A 19,250-nucleotide genomic window follows, 5' to 3' on the forward strand; every position below is an offset into this window, starting at 1 on the left:
TGCCACTTGCAAACTCTTTTGGGCCGCATGCAACGCGTGCGAGTTGTCCTCTAAAATGTACCGTTATAATACGTATAGGTACTTACTATACTTAAGCAATAGTTATGTTTTTTCAACCCTGGCAAATTATTACATTCAGTCCGATTCCAATTTTTAAAATCTATATTAATAGCCTAACCTATATATATAATTATTATTTTTTGTGATTACTATACCAGCTATAACAATATCGGTAATATTATATTTTTTTTGCAAATACCTTAATAACACAAGAGAATTTTTTTTATTTTACAACAAGTAACAACGAACTTTTATAGTTATCTTACATTAATCGAAAAATGTGTAATCTAATCGAATTTTCAATTTAGGTAGCTACAAAAACGATTAAAATTATAATATATTCTATAATGATAAAATAACATATAAATACCCTTATTTTTGTTACCGCCTAAATACTCGTAAGTTGTTATATTAATAACAATAATTATAAAATTTTTTAATTAATAATTACTGCAATTAACAAACATATAATATAGTATACTAAAACAACAAATATACTCTGATAAAACATTAACATTATTTTTAACGGTTTTAATTTATCTCGTTATCGTTTAATCATATATATGATCATGTATGACTGTATATGAGCAGGTATAATATACTGAGGTATTATTGTTTTTTTGATTTGATAATAAATTGTTGTTATGGTGTTTGGGTATTCATGTTGAACAAAATATAAAATATTCAAAAAATTTACATTGGCTCAGAAATTATTGTTTGAAAAAATTTGTTAAAATTATAATTTTAGATGTATTATATTATTAAAATTATTTATTCTATTATTTCAACTAATATTGTATAAACAATATCACAAAGTATTCAAAAAATAGAATACACTTTATTGTGATTATTTTTAAAATTTATTACTTTAAAAATAATTCTGATTACTTTTTACTACCTATATTGAAAAGTATTTCAACTAAGACTAAAATAAATTGGCAACACTACAATATATTGTAATGTGGAACCTATTCCGGATAAAAAAATTTAACAAGTGAGTTGTTCTATCGAGGAGTTATACTGAATGAAAGCCAAAGGTATGTTTCGTACGACGACCGCGACGGTACTTACCCATAATAATAATATTATATACATTTATACAATGCTGCACGTTTATAACAAAACTCTTTCGAAATCGAATTGACCTTTAGTAATGATTACACTAGACGACAGATAAATGGTGTAAACTTTTGGCTTGATTTTATACTCGCATACATTCCAGCAGGGATATTATACGTTTAAATGTTCAATTAATTTTAAATATAGAACTATACGCGATCGACAAGTGTGTAAGTACACGATTCAACGATCGTCCGTGTAAATTATACGCAAGAGCCTAGCTAAACACATCAAACGAGTCACAAGTTAAAAGGCTCGAAGGTGGGAATGTTAATGAAAATAATGAACTCGAGTTAAGTGAAGTTAACACAAAATCGTAAAGTTAGATGTTAGTAGTATAGACAAATCACAAATAATACAATTATTAACCCGCTAAGTTTAAAGATAATATTTAAAAAAAAAGCGTTAACTTTATTAAGTACAAAAAAAAGTTTATTCATATTAACTTGACGGATTATTTTTAAATCAAAATTTTAATTGAGTTGGGCTAGGGTGGATTTCATCGAGCAAGTGATTGTTCGCTTTTAGAAAGAAACCATTTCGACATGATGATAACGAATGCGAAACAATTTACGCAAGGAGCATGGAGAAAAAAAATTTAATGCAAAATTCGTTCGACTCGTATTTCGCGTGCACACAATATCACAATAATATTATGTTTTCCCATTTGGTTTCTGTTATATTATATTATATGGCAGGCTACGGTTTACGCGCGCGCAAATAGATTGAGATCGTGAAACCACTGAAACTTTAATGTACGATTCGCGTCGGCTGCTCCGGAAAACGTATACGCTCGGCCAACACGATAATAATAATAATAATAATAATAATAATAATATTATTATAGAGTGATGCACAGCGCCGGGTTTTGATTGTTTGCCGAATATAATAATACAACATTGTATTATTATTATTATGTATATTATCGTTAAAATAATTATTAACAACACCATCATCGCCGTCGAGTGTTGTATATTATAATAATTGTAGGCCACACGCGGCCGATTCGTATTTACAATAATTGGCAATCGTTCAAACCGATTGTATTTGCCAAAAAGGAAACAGCTGCGCAGCGTCCAACACAACGGTTTCCGGTCACGATTTTTTTCTTCTTATTTTTACCATCGGCTGCACCGTCATCGCATTATTGTTTTAATCATATTTTATTTTTACGCCGATCCGACACGGCACGGCCGTCGTTGTGTCATTTACAATATTTACATAGTGATCATTATAACATGACAAAATATTATATATCTACATCGAAACGAAATAATAATAACCTATGGAATTATGAAAACATTAAACGCATGGAGCGTCTTAATTTTTTTATGGTGACCGTCACGACGACGGCGACAGGTAGTAAAAATATTTTTACCCGTTTGAAAAGTTTCATTGAAAAATAACCACAAAGAAAAACTGTAATGCTAGATGTGAAGTTGGCAGTACAAAATGTACCATGTGATAGTTAAAAAGTGGAGGGTCCAGCAAATTCCAACATGTCCGACAAGTCTATTTGAACATTGTTGGAAGGTTTTTTAAAAGTTCCGCTAACACTGTAATGCTAACTTCACGTGGGTCACTCATTGGCTTTTATTTCCGCATGGTATTTTGTTTAACCGACTACCTATATAGGTAATACCACATAGTAAAATACCATACCATTGTGATGGACAAGTATTATAGATACCTATATAGCATTCGTTATATACTGTATAGACAAGTATTCTTATCCATCCCGATGTATAGGGGCAGAATATTAATTATGTTATATCATATCATCATCATAATATATACATTTACTGTCTATATATTATATTAGTATTATAATATTGAACTTAGTTGTGCGATCTTACCTGGCCTGTGATCATCGAATGTCCGAACGATATCGCGCTGGGTTTGTGCAGCATGTGTATGTGGGACTTCATGTTGTCCCCGTCGATGGATTCGGACGAACTTGAGTCCAAGTTGGACGGTGGGCCGCCGACCATCTTCTCGCATCCGTCACCCATTCCCGTGGGACTCCGGCTACCGGACATACTGGAAAAAAAGCAAAAAAAACGTGTAAAATACGACGCCGATTAAACGTGGAGATAAAGTGTGGTGCGTGTAACTATGTATAAGACGTGTATAACAATTACAACAAAATTATTATTATGTTGAAATGGTAAGTTTTATGTAATGGCGAATTGTCTAGGTATGTGCCTATTGATTGGTCACTTTAGGGAAGAGGGGTAGTAGAATTGTTAACCTAGCAAAATGTGCGAATTGAAATGTATACAAAACCATAATAATATTATGTGATAATGATACATTTTGTCTACAATATATTATTATAATATGTGAATTTATCAAGACACTAACTTACACAAGGGTTTATGTTTTTTATATTAATTTCACGCAACTGTATTTTAAGTTGTTTAAATTATAATATAGAATTCATTGTTAACTAAGCGCAATAAATTATAACTATAAAAAAATTATATTTTTTTATTTAAAATGTTTATACATAATATCACAATATGTAGCTGTTTAGTATTTACAAGTTTTTTAGTTTCACAATGAAGTAACCATGATTAAATATGCCAAATAAATTGAAACGAAAATGTTAATGTAGTCAATGTATTACATAAATACATAATATACCAGTATATTACAACCAAAATGGTCAAATCTCGTCAAAAATATTATGTTATCTGATCTATTATGTATTCAGGTATCTAGGACCTATGGGTACTAAAAAAAATTAAAAAATACTAAATGACACCATCGACTAAGACTTATTGGTAAATTATAGTATAGTTCAACATATTCTATGGCGGTGAATCGGAGGACGGTCATATAGATATAGATAGGTAAAAATGTCTCAAAGTAAGCTAAATGAATGTTATTTTAATGCTTATTTCACATCCGATAGGGATCAAGAAAAACAATCTATTTTATAATGTCTTTAGGTAATTAACTGGTAATATCGTGGAAGTATTTATTATTTTATAAGTTCATATTATTGTTTTTCAGAGCCCCGTTTTCATCCCTTCTAATATAGACGACTATATATATTATAGTCATTGAAATATTGTAGTAGCGGATACATTATACACCAGAGCGAGTAAAAAGGATATTACTCGCACACAGCTATACTAGTACATAACACACGCACAAATACCGGGTATCTGGTATAATATTATTATTGTATAGCCCGCAATAACCGGTCATTATAACGCGCGAGTGTGTATAATATTCATTATCATTATAATAATATTGTGGGTCGTCGTTTAGAGTGTGTGGACGAAGTCGAAAAAAAACATGAAAACCAGTTTTTATTCACGAATCCAAAACCAAGCCATTCATTGTTAATATTTTCGTGCGATTATTAAACCTCATAATAATAATATATATAGAGGTGGCAATAATGGCCAACAACACGTCAGCGTTATGCGTTTGTCCAGCTAAGTATACATTATAGGTACGCTTAGATATTATTATTATAAATTATGTTTGTTTGTATTTTCTTTTTTGTATATTTTTTAACGATTTGTACGCCGTTTGCGAGACGTATATAATACGCGAAAAAAAAATGAAAATTAAATCACACAGACTGTTCGCGACGTGGGACTAAAAAAAAAAAAAAAAATCGTTTAGAGGTAAACATCATTTGCGTTTATATTTTTAGCCCGTTCGAGCGGTCCAGTTATTACATATTATATTTTATCACAATTCACTGCAGATTGGCAGAAACGTGCAGCTGTTAATAATTATTAGTCAAACGTCAATGTATATAATAATATATTGATTGTACAATAACAGTGTTCGGTATGTACTACAGCACTTTAATATATTATTATTATTGTTATTGTCGATTACGCATTCTGCTGCACATATTATTATTATTGTACCGTGGGGTATATAATAGGCTTGTATATAATGTTTATTTTTCGTTTAAACCGATAGCAGACGTTAAACACTGCAGCTATAATAATTGCGTTAACACGTCAAAATCATTGTCAGTAGGTACTTATAAGTACATATTATTATGATACTGTCGAGACAGTGGCGTAGCTGTTTTGGGCGTTGAAACCCCTCAATTGTATATTTTATGTAAAATATAATATTATCAAAATTATAGTTGTTATTTGTTAGAATATGCTTCAGATTTCTACAAAATATTATGTTAATATTTTCGTGCGATTATTAAACCTCATAATAATAATATATATAGAGGTGGCAATAATGGCCAACAACACGTCAGCGTTATGCGTTTGTCCAGCTAAGTATACATTATAGGTACGCTTAGATATTATTATTATAAATTATGTTTGTTTGTATTTTCTTTTTTGTATATTTTTTAACGATTTGTACGCCGTTTGCGAGACGTATATAATACGCGAAAAAAAAATGAAAATTAAATCACACAGACTGTTCGCGACGTGGGACTAAAAAAAAAAATAAAATCGTTTAGAGGTAAACATCATTTGCGTTTATATTTTTAGCCCGTTCGAGCGGTCCAGTTATTACATATTATATTTTATCACAATTCACTGCAGATTGGCAGAAACGTGCAGCTGTTAATAATTATTAGTCAAACGTCAATGTATATAATAATATATTGATTGTACAATAACAGTGTTCGGTATGTACTACAGCACTTTAATATATTATTATTATTGTTATTGTCGATTACGCATTCTGCTGCACATATTATTATTATTGTACCGTGGGGTATATAATAGGCTTGTATAATAATGTTTATTTTTCGTTTAAACCGATAGCAGACGTTAAACACTGCAGCTATAATAATTGCGTTAACACGTCAAAATCATTGTCAGTAGGTACTTATAAGTACATATTATTATGATACTGTCGAGACAGTGGCGTAGCTGTTTTGGGCGTTGAAACCCCTCAATTGTATATTTTATGTAAAATATAATATTATCAAAATTATAGTTGTTATTTGTTAGAATATGCTTCAGATTTCTACAAAATATTATGTTGTTTGTCATATTATTATTATTATAGTATGGTTCTATTTCATATAATATATTGATATAACATCGATGACTACAATAGAGTGTGTACTGTGTACAGCTCGGAGCTATACACAATTTATTAGCTATTAGGCCCCCGCACAATTAATATTTTTAAATATAAAATTAAAACACCACCACCCCCCCCCATCTTAAAAAAAAAATCTCTTGGCTACGCTTCTGTGATTCGTGATGTATACAAATTCGATGGGTATCATAATATTATGCATACGCAATAGTTCGGAGAATTCGATAACCAGGACGGACCGAATTAAGCCAATATTGTTTTGTACCTATGACTGTAGTTTATTGCGTATCATTTGGATGTAATATTAATGTATTTTAGAGGTACTCAAAAGCGTTTAAAAATACGCGAGTAAATAGTACGATGGTATTTCGAAAATGTTGTTTTGGTATTTTTACAGCGTAAATAAGTGCCCGAAAAATGGTGGCGGGAAAGCGTGTGGTTGGGCTGAAGAATCCAAAACAAATATTCTCGGATTGACAAAATCAAGAACCACGGTTATGTGCTTAATAAAATATGGTTTAATTTTCAAGAAAATCTTTTGTATAATACTACTTTGTGCGTACTGACATTTTTTTTTAAATTCATATCTCAAGTCCATTTATGACATATAATAGCTGCGAAACACTGCAGATTCAATACAGGCATTTTCCACCACTGCGGTTTCTAATGGTTTGATAAAACAGAAAAGTCCAACGATAATCGCGTGTGTGTATAATATACTACATAATTAATTAATTATTAGAATATCTAAAATACGTTTCGCGGATGACAGCTGCAAACGAGTGCAATGAACCAAAGCCTATAAATATATATAACAAATACTGCATAATAATATGGCGTATTATCCCTCGACGCGTTTGGCAATACTACATAATAATATATTATTATTAATAAACGATTTGCCCTTGCCCTCGAATACCGCTCGACCGCATATAATGACCATTGTATCATGATGACTTTAAATGACATTTATTATTATGATGTGCAATATGCAGTATATCGGTGTGTCGCACGAACTGCAGTGCAGTTTTTATAACGCGACGGCTCCAACGATAACCACGGTAACTGCATCGCGGTTGTGTTATAACATGATATTATTGCATGATTATAATAATAAAATGTAATTGTATTGCATCGCCGAGAGCATAATAGTATTACGTTAATCTTCAACCGTCGAGAGTCGTCAGATGACCATTGACCACGTATAAATATTATATTTTTAAAGCGATTAGCGCGCCGAAAATCGACGGTTATCAACATAATATTATTTCCAGACGAAATATAATATTAGTATGGCAATCGAAAGAGATTAAATTATAATATTAATATGCATAATAATGATTATATAATATACGTAGATAATTAATAACTGCACGATGCTTCGATTGCGATAATTCACACGTCTCATCCGCACTATGGGTACCCACCTATATTATACCTAATTAGGTTTCGTTTAATCGAGATCCGTCGCCCCTTAACTATTAGGTACCTATGTAAAATAATAATATATATTATAAACGGTTATATTTTCTAATCGCGCACGCTTATGTCTGCTTATAATACACAGGTACTTTTACCTCGTACACTCACGGACTTTGTATGTTTTATTTCAACCGCAAATTATTCACATCATGGTCGGATTTGACGGAGGGCATCAAGGACATCTTCCCCGGGCCACGCGTATTTTTTAGCGGCTAATGAGCTCAAAATATGAGAAATTCTAATTTGGTGGGTCTTTGATGCGTTTGTTTAAAGGGAAAAGAATTGATGTTTTAAAATAAAAATGTTGATTTGGAAAAAAATTATAAAACTGTATACAGTGCTTCGCTATAAATAACAATAATGATCGTTCGTTCGCGAGTTATATACGTAGGTGCATCGTTATCGATTTTCGTGTACCTATATTAATTATTGCAGTAAACTGCGGATCGCATTCGCTTATCAGTTCCAAATGTGTGTGCTAAAAGTTATCACAATATTTAACACCGTCATTCGGTATTTTATTATATATACCTAATATGCCTGCAATGGGATAAAAGTTTGCAATTTTAGCTCCGAAACCTTCTTTGCCCTGGGAACTTTATGGTTTGAATCGGGCCACGATTCGCGTTATTGTCGCGGTATATACATTATAATAAAATATCGCAATAATTATATTACAGCGGAACCTCTAAATTATACTGCTGCAGCGGGATCACTCTTGGAGGCTTCCTGTATTTAGAGGTGTCCCTCAGGGGAGGTTTCACCGTATGATAATAATACGCGCGGGCGTCGTTGATAAACAATTAAATATAACATACACGCATCGACATGCGAAACAGCAACACAATTATCCGACGCACTTCTATGTAGGTACACCCGCGGTGGGTTGATGTTAAGTAAATCGTACAGTAATATTATTATCGTCGCGTATACGCCGCAGGGGCGTTATGATGATGATGATGATAATAATAATGTGAAAGGGTGTTACGAGGGGGGTAGTGGAGGGGGCGTCGCGGTTTTCACTCTCGTGGGGGTGGGCTATATATATATATGTGGTCGGCGGAGTTGACGTTAATTCGATTGGAAACGCTTCCCCTACGTCATTAGCCCCCCCCCCCCTCCCCCTCCCCCGCACACTGAATATAATAATAATAATAATAATAATAAATACACGCGTATTGCACGCAGCGTACAGTGTGGCGCGTGTTAGTAGTTGCGCTCGTCGTCTTGCTCGTATAGTTTTTCGTCGTCCGGTGTCGCGTTTCTTCGCGAGCTTATATATTAATATTATTCTCACTCAGCTCCCGGTCGCGCTCTAGTAAATACGGCCTCCACACACACACACATTCCATCGTCGCAGAGTACAACAACGACAACGACAACGACAATATATACGTATAATATATACGGGACTTTGCGAATACCTGCGAGACGTGGGAGAGGGACATCGCGCCCTATTCGCGTCGCGCACTTATGTCCGCGAGTACCTGTATGTATGATAATAATAATAATATGACGTGCAAGATTTGTACAACACTCGCGCACACGCGTACCTCTTATTATGTATTACACGACCCAATTTATATCTCCGAGCGAAAATGTCGTTCGTATATATTATTATATTTTGTCGTACATTATAATGTGATATGCGCATTACACTCCGTTGCACGCTCGTCATAATAATATAGGTAACATAAACAATAGTAATTTGTGAGTCTGGATGGTCCGCGGAACACTCATCATAAGTGCGCGATCTATAAACATAAAATATTTAAGCGAATATCTATGCAGACCGTATCGCGATCTCGCCGCCTCTTTCTCCTCCGAAACGGGCAGCGTACTCTCCGCAAAGATTTTCGCGTCATTTTTATTTTTATTGCGCGGATAAACCTCCAATAAATATGTCTTCTATGAAGGAGACTCTTGGTCATAGCTGAAATTTGTCCGCTAATAGCAGGGAATTCAATCAGCAGTACGAAAAACTGAGTGTATTTTGTCAAAATATATGACTTTAGGTAAATTACATTTACATAGGCATTTACAAATCCTGGAACAGTCATTCATTATGTATATTTATAAGTCGTCAGTTAGATCTTTTATTTCCAACACAAATCGATGGGTATGATTTTGTCTAAGCTATTTTATTTATGCAATTTAAATTAATTTTACATTGCATAATTATTCGAAAAAGTGTCCATTATTTACCTTTAGAAAATATATTAAAACATCCCAAAAAAACGTAGAAGCTATTTGGAGGTGGTGATCGCTGTTTAAAAGGTGTCCGTTAGGGGAGGTTACACTGGTTACCTACCTACCATACGTACAAGTATATAATGTGTTCACTGCTGGAAGAGATGCCAAATTAATATATAAACAAATATTCTCGCCATATAACAGATACTATATCCCCTGTAAAGACTATAAATTATAACAATACAATATAAGTATGTCGCGGTCACCGCCGCTGCTTATTTTATAGGGATGTCGGTCGACACCCATTTACCCATTGTGTTACCTATTCCACGGAATCACCTTGACACTTGACAGTTTTGGGTTAACACACCGTAATAATAATAACATTATTATGTAAGTTCGCTGCAAAGTCACGACCACCGAAATTATAATTTTAATACGATATTTTCTATACGCGCGTTCTATATAATATAGTCAATAGGTATTATTCAATATTGTTTTTATTATTAATTAACTCGCGGTAACATAGGCCTGTTTTTACTGTTAGCGAGAGTACGGTTTGGTTGGAACACGTGTATCACGTGTGGCAAGGATTTGACACTAAAACTCGGGTGGTCACCCATCTGGGAGCTAGTGACACCGGCCGATGCTTGCAATCAGAACACTCAGAACCGTTCTCGGTCAACGTTCGACTATTACATGTTTGTAATCGCAATATCGCACATTCGCACACTGCAAATATAACCTGATATTAAATATTTTAATTTTTAATTTAATACCATCAAAAATACTATAAAGGGTGGCAACTGCATACCTACTAACTATACTATATATATTAAATTATATGATATGGGTGATGGGTAGCTACCGTTTTGATACACAATGGTCGATGTCTTATAACAGCTCATCTCAATAACATTATTTTAGAATACAATGTGTATATTTAAAAAAAAAACATAATCACTCTAATTAATATAAAACTTTTGTTTTTTTAAACAAAATATTAAAGCTAAATAATATGCATACTGTTTGATTTAGTGATATTATTAATGGTTTAATTATAGTTTATTATTAGAGTTACATGGTGCGCGTATTGCCTATACTGTTGCAGTACATAATTCAGCAACTCTATACATAACTGAATTATATGGAATTGAATTTTTTAAGCGATAGCATTTTATCATAATATAAGTATTAATTAAACTATACACAGTTTTACAAGCACATCGTATACGCAAGGTTTCATAGGCGTACGTCGTAAACGGTATAGTAAAAATTTGCAGAACTGCGTACTCACAACATAATTTATTAATTGTTTATCTATTTTCGAAATGCGGAAAAGACGCGAATACGTAGAGTTTAGAATGTCGGAGCGACAGATGCATTTTTTTTGGGGGGGGGGGGAGGGGGCTATTAATCGGGTATATAATACATATAACGGGGATTTGCGCCAACGAAATGGGTTTCAATTTATTTTACTGTATACACTTATGACATGGGTATAATAATATTCCGCGTGGAAAACTGTAGGTAAGTACTTGCGTGTGTGTCCAACAGCCGTGACAATCGTTGCCGTGGATACCGTTTCAACTATATATATATATATAGGTAAAAATGCAGTGTAAAAACGGCAAAAAGAGGTCGAAGGGGGGAGGGGGGATCAGACCTCGTCATCGTCATCATCCACCACTCAATACCGATGCGAATATATAACAAGTAATAAAAGCGGCATAATACATATTATAATACATAGATAGATAGGTACTCTGGCGCATTGCGTGTCGCAAGCCTACTGCCTATATTAAAATAGATACTTACCTACATTATATTATTATTATTATTATAAATATTATTATGCGCGTTGTATAATGTTCTCGAAATGTATCTAATAAAACTCGTGCTCTCTATCGATCGACCCATTATGGACGTAGGTACACACCTGCAGGAGTCGTGATCGAAAGCGCGACACGATTTGTCATAAAATATTATAATCATCGTCTACATCGTAACATAAACCCGAAAACTTGACGACCCGAATACTTCACGATATTTCACTGCTGCGACTTGTGTAGGTATTTCCGGAAGAGTGATATTCGATCGCATAAAACGCTTACAATACCCGGAAAAACGTCATCCCTCGCGATAAAAACTGTACATGGTACTGAAACGTTGAATATTTTATTGATATAGTAATATTTACGAAACGACAGTCCAAGGGCCAATATTTGTTGTTATATTTTATCGCAATATAATATAAAAACTATCACAGTAATTACTATAGTCATTTTACCTATTTGTTGCTCACTTTATGATTTCGTATAACATTAAATATTTAATATTATTAAATTCATTTTGTATCACTCAGACAATAAAAAGCCATATGCATAATAATATTATATAAATACATCATAACTTTTTCGTTTTTATCGCGATTGTTATGTATATATTATTATTATTTATTACAATCGCTGAGCATATTAGGTATTACAACATGCCTAGTTAGTGTAGGCTGAAAGGGGGCGAGGCAATAGTATAGGGGAGGAAGTCCCCCCCCCTCGATGGCCCAATGGTCATGTTTATAGTGTACCTATTATGATTTACGACATAAATAGTTTCCAAATCGATATTCAATTTATATACACGAATTTGTTGAAATTAGGCAAGATTCGGTACAGACAGTGAACCCTTATGATAGCGTATATTATATTATATTATAGCTACCTAATAATAATAAACGATCCAAGTGAAATTCGAATAATTTTTTAGTTGTTTTCTGGTAGTTTAATACGACTATACGTTTATCTAAAAAAAAAAAATAAAATCATAACATTTAAAAAACAGGTAAGTACTTACATAATATATCACGTGCAGTGGAAAATTGTTTGCCCCCTTTAACAATTTCTGCGGACGCCCTTGGGTACCTGTATATAGCGTCGATATATTATTATAATACGCACGTCGGTCGAAATTGATTATTAATTGTATTTGCCGTACCTAACACACATACTTATATATACTTATATATATACGTGTAACATACATTATATACATAATTTATTATGAAGGTGCCCATATAATATATATTATGTACATTATAAAATACATACGCGACCATACACGACGGTTTGGTTTCGTTCCGTTTTTTTTTTTTTATTAATCGTAATTTATTTATTATTATAATAATATATATTATATACTCACGCGCTCAAGTCAAACTCATATACATAATATATATTCACTAAATACCTCTACACACACACATACACACTGTTATATATATATTCTTGCACTAAGGAATATGTATAAATTTAAGTCGACTGACGACGACGCTCATATACAGTACAACTATGTACAGTACATATAAAATATACAGAGTGACTCACAAAGAAAGAACATCCCTTTGTTTCTTCTACAGTAAAGTTATTCAAAATTAAATTTTTGGATTTTTTAGGCCTACTGATAAAAACCTTACTTCCAAATATTTGAGATTCATTGTATTACTAAAAGAGCGTTCTGTAGCGACCCGATCTTCTTTTTTAAATTAGAACCCCCCCCCCCCACATTTTCCTCTTAGATTATTATCTGTCAACATATTATACTATTACAGTCCAAGTATGATAATTAAAAATGTATCTATTTCATATTTTCGTCAAACAATTTTTAAGGAATATTACCATTATAGTATTAACAATTAACATAAAAACATTTTAATAACTTAGAAATTGCTTGTTTGAATTTTCAATTAGGTAGGTATATAGCTTTTCATTTGAAAAACAAAGTGTCCACTCCTTAAGCGTGTTATAGTAAAAAAAATCTCTGGAATTTGAAAATGTGGTCTCTACTCTCTATGTGTGACTATAACATTGCGTATATTTTTAAATTCCAAAAACCGTTATCAAAGGAATAAACTAGAGTTTACAGGTTGGTGAAGCATCCTGTATACATATTATGTGCGAAGACAATATTATATTATTATTGTTCAAACGTACAATAATGCGCGCGCACGTCAGGATAGGGACCGATAGAGGCGAACGTATGAGAACGTACGACGACGTGCAATAGAGGGGAACAAATAAAACAAACGACGACGACGACGACGACGACAAAATGGGAAAAGAGGAAAATAAAATATATAATAATATAATATAATAAATAAAACGAAAGGATCGCGCTGCCGACCGACCGAGAACTCGTTTTTATCTGGCGATAATTTTCGCGTCCGATGTTGTCTTCGGCGGCGGCGGCGGCCGATTTATTACGCGCTCGTCTACCCGCACGCACACGAGCACGCGCCGTCGAATAATCTGCGTGAATAAATCGGCTTACGACGCGTCGTCACGAGGCCGCGCGTCTTTGCGGCGGCGGGCGCGCTGCGGCGGCAAAGTCCGTCCGGCGTGCATGTTGTTATTATTATTATTATTATTGTACTATAAATCCACGGCCGCGCGCGCGATTCCTGCAGCAACGCCGCTGTGGACGCGCGCACTCGCACGCGCGCACAAGCAGTCGTCGGCTTTAATCCGAACGCGACGTGCGCACAAAATATTACTCGCAGGTATATAACAGGCCGCACATGCAGCGCACGCCGCGCCGCAACGTATGTATAATAATAATATTATACCATAATAGTGTGCAAATGCGTATTTTTCTTCTCAAGTGCGCGCGTGCGCACTCGCGGTCGCACGACATCTCGGATTATACTATTAGAGGCATGGCGGGTAGGTATTTTGTGTTTTACGCCACAAGACGTTGTACGGCACACGCGCCTTTACGTTTAATAATTTATTATCGCCTTTGATGTGACGTTTGTAAAGGACGTAAGCGACAAGCTCGTTGCCGCCGTGACCACAGCTGTGCGGCATACCACGATGATGCGGTATACTCGCGAGGCGCATACCTGGTATAATAATATATAGATGGGTATACTTGATTTATTCAGCGTACGCGGCTATACAATTCAAAGTCAGGATTGGCCGCAGAAGTCCGATAAAGTCATATGGGGCAGGTCTGGGCCACCCACCTATCCGGTGATTGCCAAATTGTCCCTTGGATATTTTTCAAAGTTTTAAATTGGAGCCCACATTTTTTTTTCCATCAATAATAATTAATAGTTAAAATAAATTTTATTTTATTTTTTTTTTGATTATAAATGAAATAATTTTTTTAAAAGGCAGGTAGTTAAATTTTTTTGTAAATTTGTATGGGGCGTCGGGACCGACTAAAAATTATAGGGGCAGATCATGAGCCAGACCGACAATGGGTCTATATAGAAAGGACGCCGTAGCGGGTTTACCACACGCGCATGTGAAACGAGGACGGACGAATCAATTTCGTTATTCGATATAACCCACAATACCCGCAACACACGCCTACGCGTTGGGCTAAAGAAGATAACTTACACACGACCGAAGCCGATCAAATTAGCGACCACGGGCGATTCCTTTATAATATACGACTTGCGAAGCGCGTTCGGCTGTCTCTCTATTGCGGCGGCCGCCTTGAATCGTCTACATCATCATCGTCGTCATAATGAGGATATCAGATATCAACACCGCGTGTATATAGGTATATGGTATATGGTATATATATAATACTGTACGGAACAACGCCTGAACGCGGACATTCTTAGCCGAAAGTCTTTGCCGAACCACGTGACGAAATCTCCACGAGAGATTATAATAGCCTTATACAACACTAGTGCGCATCATGTTCTATGAAGTATGTATGTATATAATGAGCATACGTGTCGTATTATAAAGTTATGTACCGACTCGATCGACCGTCGTTAGATTATTCAATTTTCGAATAGGTATTTTCCCTCGTCGTTAAGATCCGCAAATTATGCATTGTCGGTAATTATTTACGATACCTATGTACAGTATAGGTATACAATAACATAACGTGGTTATAATAGTATATACGATGACGTTAGTATATATTATAATATAGGTAGGTAGGTAGGTAGTGTAATATGCGTATGGAAAACGGCTTTTCAGGTTTTTCGTCCGGCTTTCACTATAGGGGAGCTAAGACATATCAGATGGCATAAACATATTATTATAGTATTAAACCAAAATAAATTTCACACGTGGACATTTTTTTTTTATCCCATCTCCCTCAAACCCTATCTAAACACATATCGTACACAAAATATTGTAAAAATGTATCAGTGCATATATGATCGACAGATAATATTGCGATATAACAATATGATATATTATGACATAATATGTGTATAATATACGGATATCACATAAGTTTCTTGTACGAATCGAATTCTTTGCACGCAGTTTTTATTTAACAGATTAGATTTATAAGACGCAAACGCAAGAAGAAGAATATACTTTATTTTCCACAATAATAATTATAAGTCGTCAATGATTACCTAGGTATATAAAGGTATGCCATAATAATATGATCGACGATAACCACTATAATGATATTGTGTAGGTACCCATCTACGCATTAAAACTGTAACTGTATACGTAAATAATAAATATATTATCGTATACTTTTCGAAATATTCAAATGTGTTTAAACTTTAAATATCGTTTGGGGGTGTATGGAAGTGTATACAAGGTGTTTTTGATCGCGAAAACGTGATTTGTCCGTAGAGATTCGTAACATATAATATATAGGTGTACATAAAGTGGGAGTGTGATTCGAGGGAGGGTGCAGCCGGTTGCCACCCACTTCGGCAATCCATTAATTTCGCAGTGAAAACCCGCTTTTCGCATTTTCACGCGATCTATGGGCGGTCTTTTTATCCCCCGTAAACCAAACTCAGAAAAAAAACAATGGCCACTGTGTATAATAAAATATTTGCCGCACTTAATTATTATCAAAAGTTCATGCAATGAGCTACAATAATGCGAATACCGAAAAGAAGTTTGTTTTCAATATTTTCAATACCCCGCAATATAATTTGTGAAAAGACCATTTTGGCCGCAAGTCAGACGATAATGTTAATACTCTAAACAGAGAGAGTTTAATAATATAATGTACAGACTGCAATGTTTAAGACGATCTACGACTACATTGCTGTAGCAATATGGCTGGTTAGTTTCAGCCATTAGTTTTATATAGTAATATATTATAAGCTTAATATTATAATACGCCTAGAAATAATTTATTACGTTATCAACGCATAATAATATTATGGTTAATGCAGTGATAACTATATATAATATAATATAATATAGAATATACCTACATCTGCAGTTCGAGCAAAATATCATGCAGATAATTTATTATTAAGTAGGTACTTATATACCTAAATAATATGCCACATATTATAATAATATTATAGTAACGTGTTTTTTCTATTCTTTTCATTTCTTTCCGAGTTTAATTCAATTGTAATTATTATTATACATAATATATGAAATCGCCAATAACTCGACGACGCAATTATCAATAGACCGTTATTTATCACGACTGAACGGTATATTACTATATGTATATAATATATATCATAAGTGCATACATTATAATTTATATTGTACTGTGTGTATACATTTCCACACCTATATATATATATATATATATTTATATCTGCATGTAATGCGTATAATGGATAAGACACGATTATATGATATATAATGTAATAACACGATGCACATAACATTACATTATATTATGTAGAGCGCGCGCGGGTGTGTGCGTATGTCAAAAGGAAAACCGTTGTATGTAGGGGAGTGATTTTTTTTTATTATTATTCTCCGACGTTTTGAAATTATAAGGTATTATATATTGTATGATGTAGGTACGGAAAGAACCCATCATAATATATACGACATTATACGAGAGGGTACTGTATAATAATGATAATATTATAATATACATACAGTGCAAGAAAAAATTTTCAAAAAATGAGGGTTTTAATAATAATAATAATAATATTATTATTGTTATGTAGGTGTATTGTGACGCACGCGCAGTAATACTAAACTCTATATCGACTGCAAGCAAGGTTCATAACAAATAGAAAACAAACATCAACAGTTTGCAACAATAAGTAGTCCACAAACAGTATGTTTTGGCGATAATAATATTATATTCGTCCGAGATGTCATTGATCTCTCGTCTCAATGCGCGGAATTTACCATAATATTATTGCATCTAAATCTAAACGTACTATGATCTATTAAATTATGGATGAAATGAAATATTTAAAAAAAGAAAATCGCAGTCACGGAAAATGCACTTCGGGGCACTTTGCACCGCAGCAGGCGACGCGGCGCGAAAGTCGAAAAGACGCGTACTGCGCAGTCCACTGGCACATCGAGGCTCGCAGCAGCAGGCCACATGTAGTGATGGCGAGGTGAGGGTGGCGAAGGGGCGTAAATGGCGCACACGTCGCGCATATAATGAACGACGTCGCCGTGGTACGTGCAGGCGGTTTTAAATGGAACGACGACGTGGCGGCTGATTGTTTGTTGACCACACCGCGTCACGCACACTCGACGCGAGCGAGAGAGTGAAACGGAACGAGCGAGCCGGCCAGCTACAGAGAGCGAGCGAGCGAGCGATATCGTATATACATACGTGGGGTGGTCGATCGTGGACCGGGGACGATATGAGGGGTGGGTAAAGCGTGCTGGCGCAGCGGCGGTGGCGAGTGGATCGCCGCGGTCAACGCGCGCGCGGTGACCGCGGTCGACGAGGGGGTTGGGCTCCGGTTAAAAGCCGCCGCCGCCGACCACGGTATATGCGGTAGCCGCAGTGTCGAGTTACCGCCGCCGGCGCAAACAAATACAATATATATAATATTAAAGATAGGTACTCTCACTCTCTCTCTTTCTCTCTCTCTCTCCCTCTCTCTCTCTCTCTCTTTCTCTCTCTCGCTCTCTCTCTTTCTCTCTCTCTCTCACTCTCTGTCACTCTTTCTCATTCTCTCAGCTCTCTAGGCGACGGGCACACGCGTAGGACACCCAAAGGCAGCAGTACTCGTCATCGTATACATTATTATTATTATTATTATTGTCGTCACCGTCATAGCGTCATCATCCCTCCCCTCTAACCATTAATCGGTTTTTATTTTTTTCTCATTCGCTTACCCTTTTTTTCAGCTACCCTCCTGCAGTTAACCCTATACGTATTACCCATATAGGTGCTCTTCATTTTATTTCGTGACGTTTTTGTTTACCGTTATATAGCTATATACTTTACATGTATAATATAATATTGTACCACACTATACAATATACGTCATAGGTTAGGGTACATCATTATTTCAATAATTTAGCGCTGCAGCCGGCGAGAGTCTTCGAAAACCATGTGATATTTTAACTTATTGTGTGAACAGCGCACTGCGTACCTAATATAAATAAATAAACGTAATA

The 19,250-nt window shown here is 34.7% G+C and overlaps 1 protein-coding gene across 1 annotated transcript in view; it reads right to left on the reverse strand.

Annotated features, from left to right (window-relative positions):
* LOC132934175 (homeobox protein six1-like) overlaps window positions 1-19,250 on the reverse strand; it is a 58,544-nt gene that overhangs the window by 5,913 nt on the left and 33,381 nt on the right. The window contains exon 2 of the mRNA XM_061000450.1: window positions 3,036-3,219. Coding sequence (XP_060856433.1) covers window positions 3,036-3,219 — 184 coding nt within the window. The remainder of the gene's footprint in view (window positions 1-3,035; window positions 3,220-19,250) is intronic.

The sequence above is a fragment of the Metopolophium dirhodum genome, chromosome 1 (genome assembly GCF_019925205.1).
Source record: "Metopolophium dirhodum isolate CAU chromosome 1, ASM1992520v1, whole genome shotgun sequence".
Taxonomy (NCBI): domain Eukaryota; kingdom Metazoa; phylum Arthropoda; class Insecta; order Hemiptera; family Aphididae; genus Metopolophium; species Metopolophium dirhodum.